This window comes from Haliaeetus albicilla, chromosome 8 (genome assembly GCF_947461875.1).
Source record: "Haliaeetus albicilla chromosome 8, bHalAlb1.1, whole genome shotgun sequence".
In the NCBI taxonomy this organism is placed as follows: Eukaryota; Metazoa; Chordata; class Aves; order Accipitriformes; family Accipitridae; genus Haliaeetus; species Haliaeetus albicilla.
This window is the reverse complement of record NC_091490.1, coordinates 28,998,636-29,016,230: the sequence shown is the minus strand read 5'-3', so window position 1 is coordinate 29,016,230 and position 17,595 is coordinate 28,998,636. Positions and strand designations below refer to the sequence as shown.

Genomic DNA, 17,595 nt, shown 5'->3' with positions numbered 1-17,595 from the left:
TTGTTTTTTAACAGGGTATTTCATATGATAGTAATCCCTGCCACCAGGTAAATGGCATTCCTCCTCTGATTTTAAGATGCATCCAAAATTAGTTTTGCCACTAACTTAATTAGTACCAACTTCAGATTGACAGAGTGCAAATCCATGTAATCTTACCAATGACAAGATTAGAACTCACTGCCTTCCTATACACAGGAGCATCACAGGGGCTTGGGCTATTTTTCCCCCCTTTTTCCTAGCAATATGTCTGTGAAATGTCTAGCTCTATAGGATATTAAGGCCATATTCTGGAAAGAACTAATCTGCTGCAGAGTTGCTCAACTGGCACTACTTAAATCAGGGCTGGGGCTCAGCAGCCTCTCTGCAGACTTTTCCCATCAAAAGTCAGCAAATATTTTAGGACTGCCATTTGAGGTTCCGGAAAGAGATTAGCTTAACAATTCATTCAGTTTGTGCAGTGAAGTACAGATAGCAACCTGTGTATTTGTTACAAGTTTCAGTGTTGGAACGCTAAAAACCACTATCCTAAAAGGTGTCTGCTATGTTTAAAGAAACAATCTCTGTAAATGTTAAAAATTACTAAGAAAACAGCAATAGATGATCTGGTTTTTAATTTGTGATACTTCTCTTGATTCTTACTGATTTTTCACAAGAAATAGAAAAATTGGATAGATTCATTGTATTAACAAATACCATATTTTAGCTATATAAATATATACTATATTTATAAATATACAAACAACATAGGTGTTGCTATAATATATTATTATAATATGGTATAGTATATGCAATACACTGTATGTAATATATTATTGTAACTTGAAAGAATTATATATGATATAGGTATAAATTATATTATTTTATAATAGCTTTTCAAGTTTTCTTTATAAAGAGGAGTTATTTCTAAGACTAAAGGAAACACTTAAATTTTGTTCTAAAAACTGCTAGAACATTGAAAGATAATACTTTTCATTTCATTTTCATTTGTCTCTTCTGGATGAAGTCTCAGCCCTGTTTTAGTGAATGGCAAATACCCCAAATACTTCAGTAGCTAAGGATTTCACTGTTCTTATGCACTTTTGACACTAATACTTCTACAAATGTCTTTTCTGACTTCACTTGAAGGAGTTACATTCCTCTTCTGAAAAGGGCATGTGGAAACATACTGAGTGTTTTATTTAAAACCTTTTCCTCAAGGCCACTGTATCTCACAGCTCATGGCTTTCTGTGTAATAATGCTACCAGGGGAATTTTTCCTTCCATTTGTATAAATTGGGTTTTCTACAAGAGAAGAAAAGATACATTCTCTAGAGACTGTTCAGAATGAAACATCTGTGTACTAGGCATTACTTAAAGATATATGTTTGTGGTTCCTTGACATATGTCTCATCTAGTATTTACCTTTGCACTATTGGCAATCTATGCTTACTACGTTAGAAAACATATCTATATTGCGTATCTGCCTCTGCTCCTTACTCCTCCTAAGCAAGTATCGTAGCTTTCATTAAAATAATCCATAGCCAAACAGTAAGTGTCTAAAGCATGCATAATTTTTGTCTAATTTAGAGGATGGATCACAGGGTGGTCAGGTAGGTAGCTCTTTATTATCCATTGGTAAAAACTTTTTAAGCAGTTCTAATCCAGAGCATAGTTTTCTTGCTCATGAGGGTATAGACTCCTGCAGAGTCTCCCGAGCTTCAGCCTGTAACTTATTCTTTTCAAACTTACTTTTTACCAGCCCTGAAATTCCACTTACATAGAAAGAACTTGGCAACCTAATAGAGCTAGCTCTGTGGATTCTGATCAAATTCAGCTCTCCAGCATTATAACTGTTGTTGTTTTGTTTTCACAGGGTGGATCATACTCCTTACAAAACTATGGTGGTAGCCAAGTAAGTACTAGATTATTATTTCCTCCCACTGAAGTTTTCCTTCAGACATGATGGCCGATCAATATCCAATCTGCAGTGTTGTAATATTAATTCTAAATTAGTTGTTGTTGTTGTTGTTGTTGTTGTTGTTGTTAGCAGAGTGCATCATCATCCTCACAAAATTACGGTGGCAACCAGGTAGGTAGACCTTGATTTTTTCCTGGTAAGAATTTTTATCATATCTGATAAGTCATCTAGGTATCTAGGAAGTTGTATTTATTCAAAGGAATCCCATGCAATTGTTTATTCCAGCTTTACAGCCTCCAAAAAAAAAAATCACAGTTTCTTCTGAAGTAGGGTTTATATTTGTTTGTTTTATTGGGTGGATCCTTCTCACAAAACTATGGTGGTGGCCAAGTAAGTAATGCTCTATTTCCCTACTTGTACATCACTTCATACAAGCTTTAGCCTCTGCTCAAAATCAGGTTTTCTATATTCTGATTTTATCTGATTTCAGTTTGTTTGTTTTAAAGGGTGGATCGTCCTCCTCAGACAGCTATTATGATAGTCAGGTAACTAGCTCTTTCTTTCTCCTAGTTGTATATTATTTCATACTAATCTTTTTAGTCCCTGCATCATCTTTCTCAAAGATGTAAAAAACATAATAGTTTCTGTGCTCTTTTTGTTTTGGATTGGTTTTGGTTTTTTTTTCTTTACTGAAGCACAGAACATTCCCTGTAAGCAACTATTGCAGCCATGTATTTCACTCCTTATTTTCCTTATAAAGGTCCTACTTTAACTCAGCTTTTTCTTTGCATGAGCCTCAATTCTGTCTTGCAGAGTACAACATCAAAGTGTATTTTTAACAATCCATTTTTGTGAGGAAATAACTGGTATCTGATGTCCTTCTAGGATTCACAATATTCCTCAGACGATAATCCCAATGCCTGTGATGATGTGAGTATGCTTTCTCTAATATATTTTCATCACAACATTTTTCATGTAGATGGGAAAATATTGCACTGCTAGATACAGTCTTGTGAGCAGAATGATCCAGAAAGAATGTTGAGTTTCCACACTAATAGCTGTTTCAGTAACTGCAGGTTTTCTTACTGAAAATTGTAACGTAAGTGTTTACAGATACGTTTTGTGCTTTTAAATCCATTTAACTTGATGAAATGAAATATGGAAAAAAATATTTTAGTGGCTTTGCAGTAACAGAAGGTTTTGCCCAAAATCTAGGGATACATTTTACAGTAATCTTCCAAAAAAAGAAAATCCCACAGACAAGCTTTAAATACATACAATGAACAAAAGAAGAGAGATACGGTGGCAGATATTCCACTGCTTTTCATGTTACATTTCTACGAATCTAAAGTTGCTATTAAAATGTTTTTCAGACTGGAATGGTCAGATTTCAAACTAATTTAGGCAATGCTGTGGAGGATGTGAGCAACAAATTAGTTTTGTTATGTCTGTGTGCAGTATCAGAAAGAATCAGGTTTCTGTAAGCTTACTGTATTTAAATAATTCTTAAAGAAGGAAATAATTTATTCTTTTCCAGAATGACACTACCTATAGCGCCAATGGTCAGGTAAGTGCTTTTTTGCTTCTGCAGTATTCAAATTCTTATGGTTAATGACAGTGTTAGTGACTGAACACTTTTACATTAGACCTGTGGGCCTATAATTGTAGTGTATGATTGCTTTACAATACCCTTCAAAAAGTTAAAGAATGAGGTCTTTGATGTTATATTTCTCTGTCCTCAATCCCTCTAGCCATTCTTAAGACTATTGCATAATTATTTAAAACTGCACCATACTTCTAAGAATATATATCAACACAGGTTTTTTTGCAGTATATGCACTTTGACTGGATAATTATTTGGGAATTAACCATCTGTGTACATGTGGCATGTAGCCACCTCAAGCTTTTTCCACTTACATGCTAGTATTGTAAAGTAACATTTATCCCTTGGTAATACTCTGTCAAGACTTTCCATCTGTCCTACAAGCAGAAACAGTGATTAACATGGATAGATTTTGACCAAGCAAATACACTGTTGTGTAAATGAATTAAATTTTTCCATACTTCTTTCTGTTCATAGAAAAGCTTTTTCCATCTGTTACAGCCTCTTTTTGTTTTACTGCCATCTAGAGTAACCTGTCATCAGTTACTTGCCTTTTCTTCAGTTGTCAGCCATATACTTTACTGCTTCGTTATTTTCCCTATTTTTCCTCTCTAGTACTTTAGTACTGCACCAAGCATGTATATCAGGAAGTAAGGAGGCCTTCTGAAAACATCTTTTGGTTTTGCTTATATTTACCTTGAATGCATTGCCTTAGGTTTAATGCAAAAGGTTCTACAAAAGAAATCCTTCATTGCTTCCTCCTTTGTTCACAAAAGATGCTGTTATTCCCTTGGTTTTCCCTATCCAGTGCATATTGCTGGACTTCATTGTAAAAGAGTTTGCTTCTAAACACTCTCACAAAGAAGGGTGGTGAATGTTCAAAAAAAACCCAAACAACCCCAAAATTCATTATACAGATTGTTCCCTAAACCACAGGGGCTAAGCTGAGGAAGACTCTGATAGGCAGGAACTTCTGATGAAGGAGTGATAAGGTAAAAACAGACAAACGCTATACTTTTTAAAACTCTTACTAATAGCAAAAAGATAGCTCTGGACATTTTCCTGCCCCAAAATATGCCACCTTGACAAGTTTAGGTAAATTTTTGCTGAAAGTATTTTGTGTGGATGGCTGCATCTATAAAGTAATAACTGGCTTCTGGCTCCTTTACAGAGTTCTGGTTGTGGAAAAAAGAAAGTTGTTGTTGCTCGAGTAAGTAACTTTTTTTTCTTTCCTTTTTTTACTGCTTGTAGGATTTTTGCCCTAACTATATATAATTTTTCCCTAATCATGTTTGTCCTAATTAATATTCTGATATTTAAGGAAAAAGTAAAATAAAATAGCTTGGCTATTTGCTCTTTGGGTGAACTTACTTTCAAGGAAGTGTGTGTGTGTGTATATACATATATATATATATATATATATATATATGAAAACAAGACATGAAAATCCTGCTGTGATGTATAGGGCAGCTCAAATTCCTATTCTTCAGGAAGCACATACAAAGTTGGTCCAATCTAAAGTTAAAATTAAATGTGTCATACAAACAGAGGACAGCTAAAATTTTAGCTGAAGTAGGATAGAATAATGAAGTAAGAAAGAATAATGTTTGGTAATTTATTGTACTCAGCATGTTGTAGAGGAGATACAGATAGGTGTATCATATAGCTTCAAGTCAGCTTCAGCAGTAGGCTACAAATAACCTTTTGTTTTATAATGCCTACTCAATGTATGCATCAAAGGGTCTAGAGTTGTTATGAATAAACAATATGGAAAAAAAGAAGGCCTGTCACTGATCACAGAGTTTTCATCTCCTACAAGTAAATGTCTTTGTTTTTTACAGGATACATCACATGTTTTGAGCAGAAGAGACACTGATGTACAGGTAAACTCCTCTTGTCACTTTTCTGAACTACTGCTGGTGTTACAGCTCCTTGGTGATTACCTACAAAAAGAAGAATAAGGATCTGGTTTCCACAACAGAGTATTCTGTTCAGAGTTAGGTAGTTCTTTCCCAATAGAACTATGTATTTTAATTTATTACCCTTACAGAAAAATGAGTCATTTCTTGTTTCTTCACAGAATGAGTCTTCTACTTCAAATAGCAGCCACACCAACCTCCAGGTAATGACGTAGTGTCTACTGCATGATCTCATTACAAGGAGTTTTCTGATAAATTATATTTAATTTCTGAAATTAGTTCCACTAATTTATCTGTGCTGAAGGATGCTATTTTGATTTGGCAGCATTTTCCTTATAGCGTTATACTTTTGCACAGTTGTAAATAATGATAATGGGCCCAGAATATACTGTTTCCGCTGTTCCTTCACTCTGCTAAGCAGGTAAGTATTGCAGGTATTTCTTTACATAATATTTTGTAAAAGTTGTTTGCAAAACACAAAAGAAATAGTTTTAGAATCTTTTTTTAGAAACAGTCCTGCTCTAGTGATGGTAATGGCCAGATACATAATTCTGTTTCATTTAGAATTTGGTAATAAGGTGCATCTTAGTGATGATGTACTTCTGTTACAAAAGCAGGTCCAACTTTCATATTCTGTAGACTTACGTACTGCTGCAGCAGTGTATATGTTATAGAATTATGTGAAATCTAACTGATCCAGAGTAGCACCTGACTCTATTTTTTGTAATGTTTTGTACTGTATTGGTATCCATCAGCTTTCCAGAGATCTGGAATCCTGCTGTGCCCAGCATTATGTAGATGTAACACTAGCATAGTCCTCTGTCTCAGAAAGTTTGAAGTCTAATTCAACAGTACAGTCAGATCTCTGAGCTCCAGAGAGTAACAGTTTTCTTAATTAGTTTTCTTTATACCCATTCCCTGTGTATTGTATCCAGACACTAATTAAGTTTCATCCAAATTTATGTTTTTACAATGATTCATACAGAAAGTTCTGAAAAGATAATGTTTGTTGGTGCAGGGAAAGAGTACAAAGAGTTTGTCACCTTACTTCTCACTACATAATTTTATACGTGTTAGATTCTGATAAAATGCTTCTGTAAAAAATAATTGGTTTCTTCACAGGGTGGATCATTTATTGCAACCGGTGGTGGATCAAGTAGTCAGGTCAGGATTTTCTCTATTTTTATGTAGTCTTGTCCAGATAGCTTCGTGGTAATTAAACTAATGAAAATCAGGAGTCAGAGTTTAAGTCCCATAGTTTTGCGAGGGGGTTACTGATGTTATGCATTAAATTGTAAATGAAGTCACCCTGTTCAGATTAAATTTATCTGAAATGGCTCTCTGAAATCAATTCTTAACACTGTTTCAATTTCACACATGGTTTTTAGTGAGAGCACAATGGTGATTCTCTGTACTCTTGACTACCCAGATAATTCTCTCTTGATGAGGCATCTGCCATTGAGCCATAGCACTGAGAGATGTAGTATCAGTCTAACTTCCAAAGCAAACGTTAAATGCATAGAGCTATGCTGTCTCCTCATTTGTTCTAGGTATAGGAAATGTCACAGCTACTCTGTAGTCCCACAGTCTTTCTTCCCTAAACATAGTTTAACGTCTGAAATAAGATTTTATTTTAAACTTCCACAAAGCAATAATTGTTTCTTTTTTTTTAATTTATAGGGTGGTTGCATTTGTCCTGATGGGAGCAGTGGTAATAGACAGGTAATTATTTTTCTGAGTTTATACTTTCATCTATATAATGGAGTATTTTGAATTAATCACCTAGTAAGTATGGACACTTGGGTAACATGAAACATTATTGATAATTTCCTTAGAAGGGATAGAATTATATACAATGAAATGGAAGAATGAGTCCCACTTTAACTGCATAATTACCATTTGGCCACTAACTTTCTGTAACTGTGCTTGGTAATCCAGATGCTCTGTCAGTTGACTGTTATGTGCTAATTGTTCATTGTTTTAAAAAAACAGAGTCAATATGCCCTGTAGTAACAATTTAATTGCAGCCAGCTTAGGTTCCTTGTCCTTCTCACTGGTGCAATAAAATATTGTGACTACAATGTCAAAATCTGATAAATATTAAAAAGGTAATCTCTTAAATCAATATTTAAACTATTCTTTCCCATAGAGAATCATTGCAATTTCATGACCAGTGGCACTGGATAAACTTTTCTCTTAGGCAATACCTCCATGCCAGGAAAAAGCCCAAGGAATGCAGTTACATAGGCATTATAGACTAGCTTTACCAGGCTTCTGGCCTCACGTGGCTTTGCCAGGTGAACTTGGATTTTAAAGTCACCTATATTCTACCTGAAAACTTATTTTTGAAGCTTCTATTGAAGCTGTATTTACATAAACACATTGAAATGGTGTAATTTTTTTTTAGTTTTCAATTTCAACAAGAATCATATTGCGGATTATTATTTCTATAAAAAAGCATGCTATTTAAAAAAACTAATTGTTTAAAGAAATTACTGCTTTCTGAACTTAAATATCGTTAACTCTAACACACAGTAACAATAATTTTGATAAGGTAAAATACCGCCTCTTTCATACAATTAAGGCTAAGCAGTAATCATGACCTACATGTTTAAAAATATAGACTAGTCTATTAAAATAACTAATACTGAAACTCCATCGAGGAAAAACTTTTTTATTTGTTGTGTGATTGTAATGCTATATAAGCAAATCCATTTACAAGGAAAAAGGTGGACTTCTTTATGGAAGTTTTCATTCTAATAGGCCCTTTTTCTTTGAATGCTTAAATTGGTGCAAAAGAGGCTTAGTTTTTAACAGCAAGCCACCACAGCTTGGCTAGGAGGAGAATGTATTTAGTTGCTATCAAACAATAATTTTCAACATGAAGAAAATAAAACACCTAAATTGGACACATTAGAAAACCAGTTTTCAGTGCAGATGTGTCCACTTTGATACACAAGAGACTTGTATTTCAGTTTGTGATACCATTAGCTGATAGAATTAATTTATGATAAACTAGGTAGCAATAGTCTTGATCTTTGTCTTCACCCAACAATAAAGTTCAGCGATCTTTGCAAAGGAATAGACTGAATTAAAAAACAGACTTATTTTCAGTTCATGTCTACGTCGATCCTCTATATATGGCAGTAGCAGTGCCTAAGATTAGCATGTAAACACATTGGCCATGATAGGCAGGTTCGTTCTTCTGAATAAAAAAAGCGAGGTATAGGTAGATGTATATGTATAAATAAACCAGCAGGCATACAACTTACATAACAGAGACAGTCATCTACTTCCTTTAAGATTCTTCAGCCCAGGACGAAAATTCCTGCAAAAAGCTTTCTTCTTAATTTAAAAGCTCTGAGTTACATGAAGGTCTTTTCAAACCTGGAAAAGATTATAAATTAAGAGTCAAAGCTATACATATTTAAACCATCTTGTTTCAAAGGAAACAATGGGTTTCCTTATGTGGATCCCCAGATTCCTCATGCTGCAATTATTCCACTTTTTCTCTAAGCTTCTTCTAAAGACAAGAACTCAGTCTGCAAATAGTCGCAGACGAAGCAGTCTAACCGTAGAATAATACTTTGTCTATTTTGTATATGAAGGGGATGTGACAGTAATAATGGATGTTATATACTAGTAGATAGTCTTCTCCTTTAAGTGGTGAGATTAAAAATCTGCTCTCCTAAACCCTATTTACACTTTGGAAGTTCAGTATTCTAGCAATTTTAAAAAATATACGATAAGAGTTATGATCATCTATAACAATACAGAGTCTGCAGGTATGACATAGGATTCTGAGATTAGAAAGAGTAAAATGAAAAGTTACTATTTTTTCAGTTCCTTTAACCTGAACAGAAACGTATCTGCTAAAAGTTTCCTTATCTGTAACAAAAAAACCCAGTGTTCTCTTTTAATGATTGCAGTAATGTCCTTTTTAAAAGCTCTGTTTTGAAAGAATAGAAATTCAGAAATAGACTCACTTAAATGCCTCTTAGCAAGAAAATAGCTAGTCTGTGTTTTCATTTCAGGGAGCCCCAGGTTCTTCACACAGCACATATTCTGGTAACCAGGTAAACATTCAGATAAAATGCCCTATTCAGAAGCTCCACCTAAAAGCTTCCCTGAAAGAGCAGCCAAACAAACCGGTAACCCATTCTGTCTTCTGCACAGGGAGGGCCTTCCTTCTATCCCGGAGGATCCTATGGACAGGTAGTTGTTCTTCCTCCCTTACCAGGATAACACAGACTCCCATCATGCTGTTTCCTTCACTCCTGGTATTGTGGGTGCCACGACATGCTATAATTACAGACCTGATAGCTGTCTCTTGGAGTAGAAAACTTAAATTAACCCTGATGTAACCTAGTGGTGTGAAGCTTGACAGAGAACAGTACAGAACAGTATGGAACAGCACAGAATCTGCAGTTTCCTTGCAGAACTCAAATTTCAGCAGGCTAAGAAAGTTACAGCCGGAAGACTTCTTCCAATAGTACCTAAAAGTTAGCTCAAAATTGGGAGAAAGGGTGTAAAGTGAGAACTGGATACACTGGTATTTAAATACTCATCTGGTCTGCAGAAAACAGCTGGTCTGTGTTTTCCTTTCAGGATGGCCCAGGGTCTTCCCACAGCTCTTACTCCGGTAACCAGGTAAATATTCTGGTCACTGTGCCTGCACAGGAGCAGTCTAAAAGTCTTCCTTGAGAGAACATTTCAACTATAAAACAGTAAACTTTTATGTTTTCTGTACAGGGAGGGTCTTCCATCTATTCTGGTGGATCTTATGGACAGGTAAGTGTTCTTCCTCGTTTGTAAAGATAAGATAGACTTCCGTTATCTTCATTCCTGTATTCCCCATATAGTGGCCGTTGTGAAATGTAACACCCAAGAATTGAATCAACCATTTGTAACTTTCAACATGAAGTCTGTCCGAGGAAAAGACTGACAACTTCTATCGAATGATCTTTCACCCAGCTAAGAAGATTAGTGATAAAAAGTTCCTTGTTCTTTAAAAACTTCGGCCTAAAGTGAGAGTTGGATACCTTGCTGTTTGCACTATCCTGCTAGCAAGAAAATAGCTAGTCTGTGTTTTCATTTCAGGGAGCCCCAGGTTCTTCACACAGCACATATTCTGGTAACCAGGTAAACATTCAGATAAAATGCCCTATTCAGAAGCTCCACCTAAAAGCTTCCCTGAAAGAGCAGCCAAACAAACCGGTAACCCATTCTGTCTTCTGCACAGGGAGGGCCTTCCTTCTATCCCGGAGGATCCTATGGACAGGTAGTTGTTCTTCCTCCCTTACCAGGATAACACAGACTCCCATCATGCTGTTTCCTTCACTCCTGGTATTGTGGGTGCCACGACATGCTATAATTACAGACCTGATAGCTGTCTCTTGGAGTAGAAAACTTAAATTAACCCTGATGTAACCTAGTGGTGTGAAGCTTGACAGAGAACAGTACAGAACAGTATGGAACAGCACAGAATCTGCAGTTTCCTTGCAGAACTCAAATTTCAGCAGGCTAAGAAAGTTACAGCCGGAAGACTTCTTCCAATAGTACCTAAAAGTTAGCTCAAAATTGGGAGAAAGGGTGTAAAGTGAGAACTGGATACACTGGTATTTAAATACTCATCTGGTCTGCAGAAAACAGCTGGTCTGTGTTTTCCTTTCAGGATGGCCCAGGGTCTTCCCACAGCTCTTACTCCGGTAACCAGGTAAATATTCTGGTCACTGTGCCTGCACAGGAGCAGTCTAAAAGTCTTCCTTGAGAGAACATTTCAACTACAAAGCAGACTTCCGTTATTTTCACTCCTATAATGCCCTTGAAAGAAGTAAAACTCTTTCCTGAGGGAACCAAAGCAATAAACTTTTTTTATTTTCTGTACAGGGAGGGTCTTCTGTCTATGACAGCAGCAGTGAATCCTACGGCCAGGTAAATATTCTTTTTTTCTCTTTGTATAAAGTTGCTCAGGGCCAATACCTTGGCCCCTAAATACAGCTATATTCTGTATTGGCTCTCACTTTATTTTAATGAAGGTGGTTTTTTTCTTTGTGGACTGAATTTGCATATACTTTTAACTAAGGAGCCTGAAAGTTTATAGGGGAGTAAAAATGGGGTGCCTCCAACCATTAAAACTTATTCTCCTCAACAATGCCAGCTTTGAATTATCTGCAAGATTAAGATCTCTTCAAAAGTGGAAATAGAATTTGAGTTAAAAATATGTTAAATTAGTGTTTTACAGGGACATAATCATGAGTTGCTCAATAGCCATTCTGATAACTAAGTAAATATTCATATTTTTTACATCTTCCCAGAAGGGATTCCCTACAGTAAGCATCAAAAAAAACCCCAAAAAACAACCCCACACAAGTCTGTTTGCAATATGAAAATTATTCATGTTTTCTGAACAGGGTGGATCTTCCACATATAGTGGTACTGGATCTTACGGTCAGGTAAATATTATTTGTCTCATACATCAAAAGCTTAAACTTGCTGTGCTGGTTCTTATGTGGACTGGGTTCTATATTTCAGTTATTTTGAAGTGATGACCATGGAAGTGCCGTTATACTTTTTGTTTCTCTTTACTTTTATTTACCCCTTTACAACTCTAAATGTTTCCAAAACGGAGGGAAGGTGATGCACTATATACGCTGTCCGGCTAACTGTGCCACTGTGACTATTCAATACTTTAAGTACTTTATTGTTTATGCATTAGCTCATTCAAAAGGAAAATAATTTGTGCATTTACTTTACATACCTTACTGATGCAGAAGCTGTTGAAAGTCTAGGGGAATGCACATACTATATTTGAAGTCTGTATTTATTGATGTGAATCTCATTGTGGGATCATTCTGTATGGACAATCTTATGTTTTGTTTAGCAACACATTTTAGCCATCCGAAGTCATACAGAATTATTTATTAAAAATAGTAAGACATATAATCCAGATTGCTATTTCATAGAAAATTGTGTCACGTTGCTACTTCTAGTGCAGGATCTAGAAAGAAAGCATAGATAATGGGATTTCTGAATGTAAAGAATGGTTAATTTGCAAATCAAATTTATCTAAACTTTTTCCTTATAAAAATGCATGTTTACAAGGACAGAGGTTTTTTTAACCTCTTGTGCTTAAGTAACAGGTAAAATTACATATTTTTTCTTTTCTTGCACATTCCCTGGTTTAGGTAAAATTGGAGATTCTAAGTGGCTGGTTATTTTTATTCTTCTATTTTACATGATCTTACTTGTGGAGAATATAAGAGTCCTTTTTATATGAAAATAAATGTTTTCCCATTATTTTACAGGATTCACCTTCCATAGGAGGCAGTGAAACTGATGACAGTGTAAGCATTTCTTCTCAAGTATATCAATATCAGAATTTACTACCTTTTAAAGTATCTAGGTGCTTACATGGACCTTTACCTTATCTCATCATCTTATCTTCATGAGCTCCTTCACAGTATATTGTAGTCATCTGTGTTGTTTAGTAATTCTCTGCAATAACTTCTTTGAAATTATATTTTTCCTATAGATAAAGTAAAATGTAGATTTAAGTTGTGCTACGTTATTGTCCTATGGTATGATAAGGACTTGGCAAATTAAAATTGCAGTTATACAACAGTTCTGACTTGTAACAATCATACATATTTTTTTAAATCGGTTATTAGAAGTAGCATTTACAAAGGAAGCTCTTTTCCTTTATTTCACAATTTCCATTGAAACTCAATGTTAGTATATGCTCATGGTATGCAAAACAACCAGATACTTATTACTTCCAGCAATTTAATTTGGCTACTTTTTAACAGAATTCATTTAATCCAATAACACTAATGTAACTACAAGAACAAGACTATCAATATGTCACTTCAGCCATTCTTGTTCCTAAGGGTTATTTTTTGTGATTTATTTCCTTAAGAGTATATTCCATATATGTTTACTATTCTGGACTCTCATAACAATTCCCATAAATTAAGACTTTCAAACTTAATTGCTCTTAAAATACAGATTTATTTTAAAATTCAACTTTTCCTTGGTTCTTTGAGAAAAAACATTGTATTTGACCCTTAATCATTATCTGATTTTATTCTTTTTCTACAAGTTACCTTAGCAATACTGTACAGACTAGTTCCCTCTGTTTCCATCTCCAATTCACACAACTCTTCATTTGCATTTTTCCAATGCCAGGCATAAAAGATTCAAGTTCCTTCATCTATATATTGCATAAGAATGGTCTGTTTTCATGTAGTGTGGTGAGAACTGCTTGCTTTTCTGTTTAAAAACATGCCTTTTCTCCTGACTAGAGTATATTTGCTATTAGTTCTGGTGAAGCTGTTTATAAAACTTCCAAAGTTTAATGTCTCATTTTCTCAGAGTCTTGAGTAATTGATTGTACTTTAACTGGATTTCTAAGTCTGTTCTCCAGTGTCCTGGTTAGTAGGAAATAGTTGTCCACAAATTTTTATAAATTCGGCTGTGCATTTCGGCCACAAGCATAGTGTGTCGTTAGTTTCCATGCAGTTTCTGTATCAAAATCTTCTTGTGGATATTCAGCAAAGCTAAAATATGATACTACAGAGGGCCCCAAGGCCCTCTGAAAGAAGCTAAACATATGAAAGAAACTAAGGTGTAACAATATTGGTGTCTACCACTGAGGTATTACAAGAACCAAAATAGCTTTTGAAGTGCTGATGTGTTCCCCTATAGCATTCTAAGAGGAAATAACATAGATTGAGATGAGATCTCATTCCTTTATTATGCTATACCAGGATTCAGCTTTCCAAATAAAGAAATGCCATTCACCGGAAATGAGCTGAGAAAGAACTTGAAAGAATGCTGTTTATTCTACAGCCTATATCTTTAACCTTCCCAACAAGCAGTAGTTTTCTTTGCTTTCCACTATTGCTTAGAAAAAAATAGAAATATTTTCCATGCAATAACTAGATTCTAATATTTTTTAGGATTCCACCTCACCATCTGGCAGCCAACAGGGTGAACGGGTAAGCATTCCTTCCTTACATGTTGCCAGGGTGTCTGCCCCAGAGCTTGACAACTGCTAGCCAGCTAAATTACATCCTGTGGGGAAGCTGCTCTGGCAGCTTCCAGGGTGGGATAGAAAGTCCTCACACACAAAGGGAATGAGGACATGGCTAAAGTGTTAAAGTACTGCTAGAAATCCAAGCTGATGCTGAGGTGTGCTTTTGAATCTCAAACTCGCATTACAAACACGGTACCACAATTTACTTCTTCAAGTTCCTGTGCTTTTTCACTGATTGACTAACTGCAAAAGGCTTCAATAGCATGATTTGTCCCGCATTTATTCTAAGGGAAAGCCTTTGCTTTGTTGTGCTGTATGACTGATTTATGAAGGCTTCCATTTTCCCATCATTTTTACATGGCACCCATTTTATTTATTCTAATGAGAATTAAATGACACAGACTGAGAAATTATTTTGTTGGAGATATAAGAACTCTTAATCATTGTATTCAAAAGAATATCTTGCACCGAAAGAGCAATTATCAACAGGCGTAAAGGGGCATGTGCTGTTTTATACAGACAGACCTTTTTGTTGTTGTTCTTGAACAATCTGTGAGAGAAAATTAAGGAATGTGGAGAAGCAAGAAGGAGTGTTCAGATTCCATCCTGATCTTTCCAGTCTACAAAAGAAAGGAAGTTTTTGGTTTTTTCATGTAATTTCAATACATTTTTCCAGGATTTTTATTCCCCAGGAGGCAGCCAGTCAGGTGGACATGTAAGCATCTATTTTATTTATTATTTGCAGTTCCCTTCCAAAATGGCTGTTCTATTTAAAAGTTATCCTGACAAGTAAACTATACCCAACTGTTTATGTCCTAGAATTTCTGATGACATCTGGCATCATGTCTTGTGAAATCAAACAGCAAACTGTTTTAAAAAAAAATATATTTTAAATGAAAAATGTGTGTATGACTATTCAACAACATAGTCTTGTTTTCCAGAAGCCACTTCAAACAAAAATAAATTTGGTCTACTTTTTGCAGGGGTCATCTTCTCAAGGTGGTAGCTACTCCAGTGGACAGGTAAATACTAACTCTTTGTGGTTTTGACCTGAAGTATCTGTCATACAAAAGCTTGAGTCCTCATATTGTATTACAGCAATATTTTATCTGGGAGCAGGATTCATTTGGTACTCAAACACCTTTTCCTTATATATTTCTATGTAAAAGTCCAAGTGTAAGCAGAGTGGTCAAAATACAATTCATGTCTTAACCAATGTTCTAACACCAGGAAACAAATGAAAGTAATAAATATTTGGGATTAATTTTTATTTTTTAAATATAAATTTTAAATATAAGTTATTTTTATTTTTTTCAGGACTCATCCTCATCTGGAAGCAGCCAGTATGGTGGGCAGGTGGGAAATTTTTCTTCAGTGTTGTTTGGGGGTTTTTTCCCAATGTACGTATTTCAAGAAAATATTACCAGATTGGTAATACCTAAGTTTCCAGACTAGTGTGGGATTCTTTTAATCCTCATTAAGCTTTCTATAGATAAAATTGGGTCCTTAATCAGACAGATCTTTTCAAAAATAGTTTAGAGAGTACAAGACAATACTTTGTAATCAAATATACATGCCAATCTTAAAGAAAATCTTTTAAATGAAAATGTAACATTTACAGGGTTCAAATTCTTCAGGAGGCAGCCCATCTGGTGGACAGGTATGCTTTTCTTTCTCCACACCATTCAGTTGTGCTGGTGTCAGGCACTCACAATTTACTTTGCAAATCTTTCCTTCACAAGAACTGTTTTCCTTCACCATTCTCCTTTTTGCCCAAAGTCTCAGCAACACATTATTTTCTTCTTCCATGTCATTCAGACATCCTGCAGGCCAGAGTAGCCAGTAGTAAATGTCTGAATGACAGTTGTATTTGAGCTTGTGTACCTGCTTTAGTGCTAAACATTTTTCTTCTTACACATTTCATGCAGATTGAATGTGGAAACTGAGACACTGAATGGTGAATCCCTGGCCACTTCTCAGTTAGTTTTATCAGAGTAGAAATCACCTGTTTTCTGTAACATCTGTAGCATGAAAGAGTACTGCATGTATTCCAGGTGCTTTGGTCTCTCTAGGAAAAAAAAAAATTGCTTTCTGTAGTACTATTCAGAGTTTTTTACTCACCCTTTTGGTGAGTAAGGTTTTTAAGGTAAAGATTGTAGATAACAAATTTGAAGATAACAAAATTAGAAGGTTTTTGCCCCATCAGAGCAATAAGTGCAGGAATAGTTGCATAGGATGAAGAGATCAAAAAAATAGACTAATTTCTAGAAGTTGGGCACTTGAGCAGTTATGAATGTAACTTTATGGCTTGCATACCTGGGATTGTAGAAGTAGTAAATTGAGTTGTAACTGGAGTCCCTTTCATTCCTGTGTTCTTCATATCTTAAATATTTTCTGCATTCTTTACAGGGTGGATGTGATTGTTCTGGGGGAAGTTCTGTAAGTGTTACTTGTTCATTATATATTTTCTTTTACTAAATTATTTAACTGGAAAATTATCTGTGGTCCTATTTATTTCTAACTTATATATTTGAATGTACTCTTAGTTTTATATTCATTGTTCCTTTGGTGACTTACATATTACTGACATGGTAGGAGTTATTTCTCATTATGCCAAGATGAAGAATTCAGAATCATAGACTCATTTAGGTTGGAAAAGACCTTAAAGATCATAAAGTCCAACCATAAACCTAACACTGCCAAGTCCACCACTAAACCATGTCCCTAAGCACCACATCTACACGTCTTTTAAATACCTCCAGGGATGGTGACTCCACCATTTCTCTGGGCAGCCTTTTCCCATGCTTGACAACCCTCTTGGTGAAGAAATATTTCCTAACATCCAATCTAAACCTCCCCTGGTGCAACTTGAGGCCATTTCCTCTTGTCCTATCTCTTGTTACTTGGGAGAAGAGACTGACACCCGCCTCGATACAACCTCCTTTCAGGTAGTTGTAGAGTGTGATAAGGTCTCCCCTCAGCCTCCTTTTCTCCAGACTAAACGACCCCCATTCCCTCAGCCGCTCCTCATGAGACTTGTGCTCTAAACCCTTCACCAGCTTTGCTGTCCTTCTTTGGACACGCTCCAGCACCTCAATGTCTTTCTTGTAGTGAGGGGCCCAAAACTGAACACAGTATT

The 17,595-nt window shown here is 35.5% G+C and overlaps 1 protein-coding gene across 2 annotated transcripts in view; it reads left to right on the top strand.

The window, feature by feature from the left end:
* The window catches only part of LOC138686440 (pro-resilin-like), an 89,744-nt gene that overhangs the window by 57,353 nt on the left and 14,796 nt on the right, over window positions 1–17,595 (top strand). For both annotated transcript variants that reach the window (XM_069789548.1, XM_069789547.1), the window contains 27 exons: window positions 15–47; window positions 1,853–1,891; window positions 2,027–2,068; window positions 2,404–2,442; window positions 2,783–2,827; window positions 3,435–3,464; window positions 4,672–4,710; window positions 5,342–5,383; window positions 5,581–5,622; window positions 6,542–6,583; window positions 7,100–7,141; window positions 9,454–9,495; window positions 9,596–9,634; window positions 10,028–10,069; window positions 10,172–10,210; window positions 10,520–10,561; window positions 10,662–10,700; window positions 11,094–11,135; window positions 11,309–11,353; window positions 11,833–11,874; window positions 12,727–12,765; window positions 14,380–14,418; window positions 15,133–15,171; window positions 15,440–15,478; window positions 15,774–15,812; window positions 16,078–16,116; window positions 16,866–16,895. In XM_069789548.1, the coding sequence (XP_069645649.1) occupies window positions 15–47; window positions 1,853–1,891; window positions 2,027–2,068; window positions 2,404–2,442; window positions 2,783–2,827; window positions 3,435–3,464; window positions 4,672–4,710; window positions 5,342–5,383; window positions 5,581–5,622; window positions 6,542–6,583; window positions 7,100–7,141; window positions 9,454–9,495; window positions 9,596–9,634; window positions 10,028–10,069; window positions 10,172–10,210; window positions 10,520–10,561; window positions 10,662–10,700; window positions 11,094–11,135; window positions 11,309–11,353; window positions 11,833–11,874; window positions 12,727–12,765; window positions 14,380–14,418; window positions 15,133–15,171; window positions 15,440–15,478; window positions 15,774–15,812; window positions 16,078–16,116; window positions 16,866–16,895 (1,071 nt within the window). The remainder of the gene's footprint in view (window positions 1–14; window positions 48–1,852; window positions 1,892–2,026; window positions 2,069–2,403; window positions 2,443–2,782; window positions 2,828–3,434; window positions 3,465–4,671; window positions 4,711–5,341; window positions 5,384–5,580; window positions 5,623–6,541; window positions 6,584–7,099; window positions 7,142–9,453; window positions 9,496–9,595; window positions 9,635–10,027; window positions 10,070–10,171; window positions 10,211–10,519; window positions 10,562–10,661; window positions 10,701–11,093; window positions 11,136–11,308; window positions 11,354–11,832; window positions 11,875–12,726; window positions 12,766–14,379; window positions 14,419–15,132; window positions 15,172–15,439; window positions 15,479–15,773; window positions 15,813–16,077; window positions 16,117–16,865; window positions 16,896–17,595) is intronic.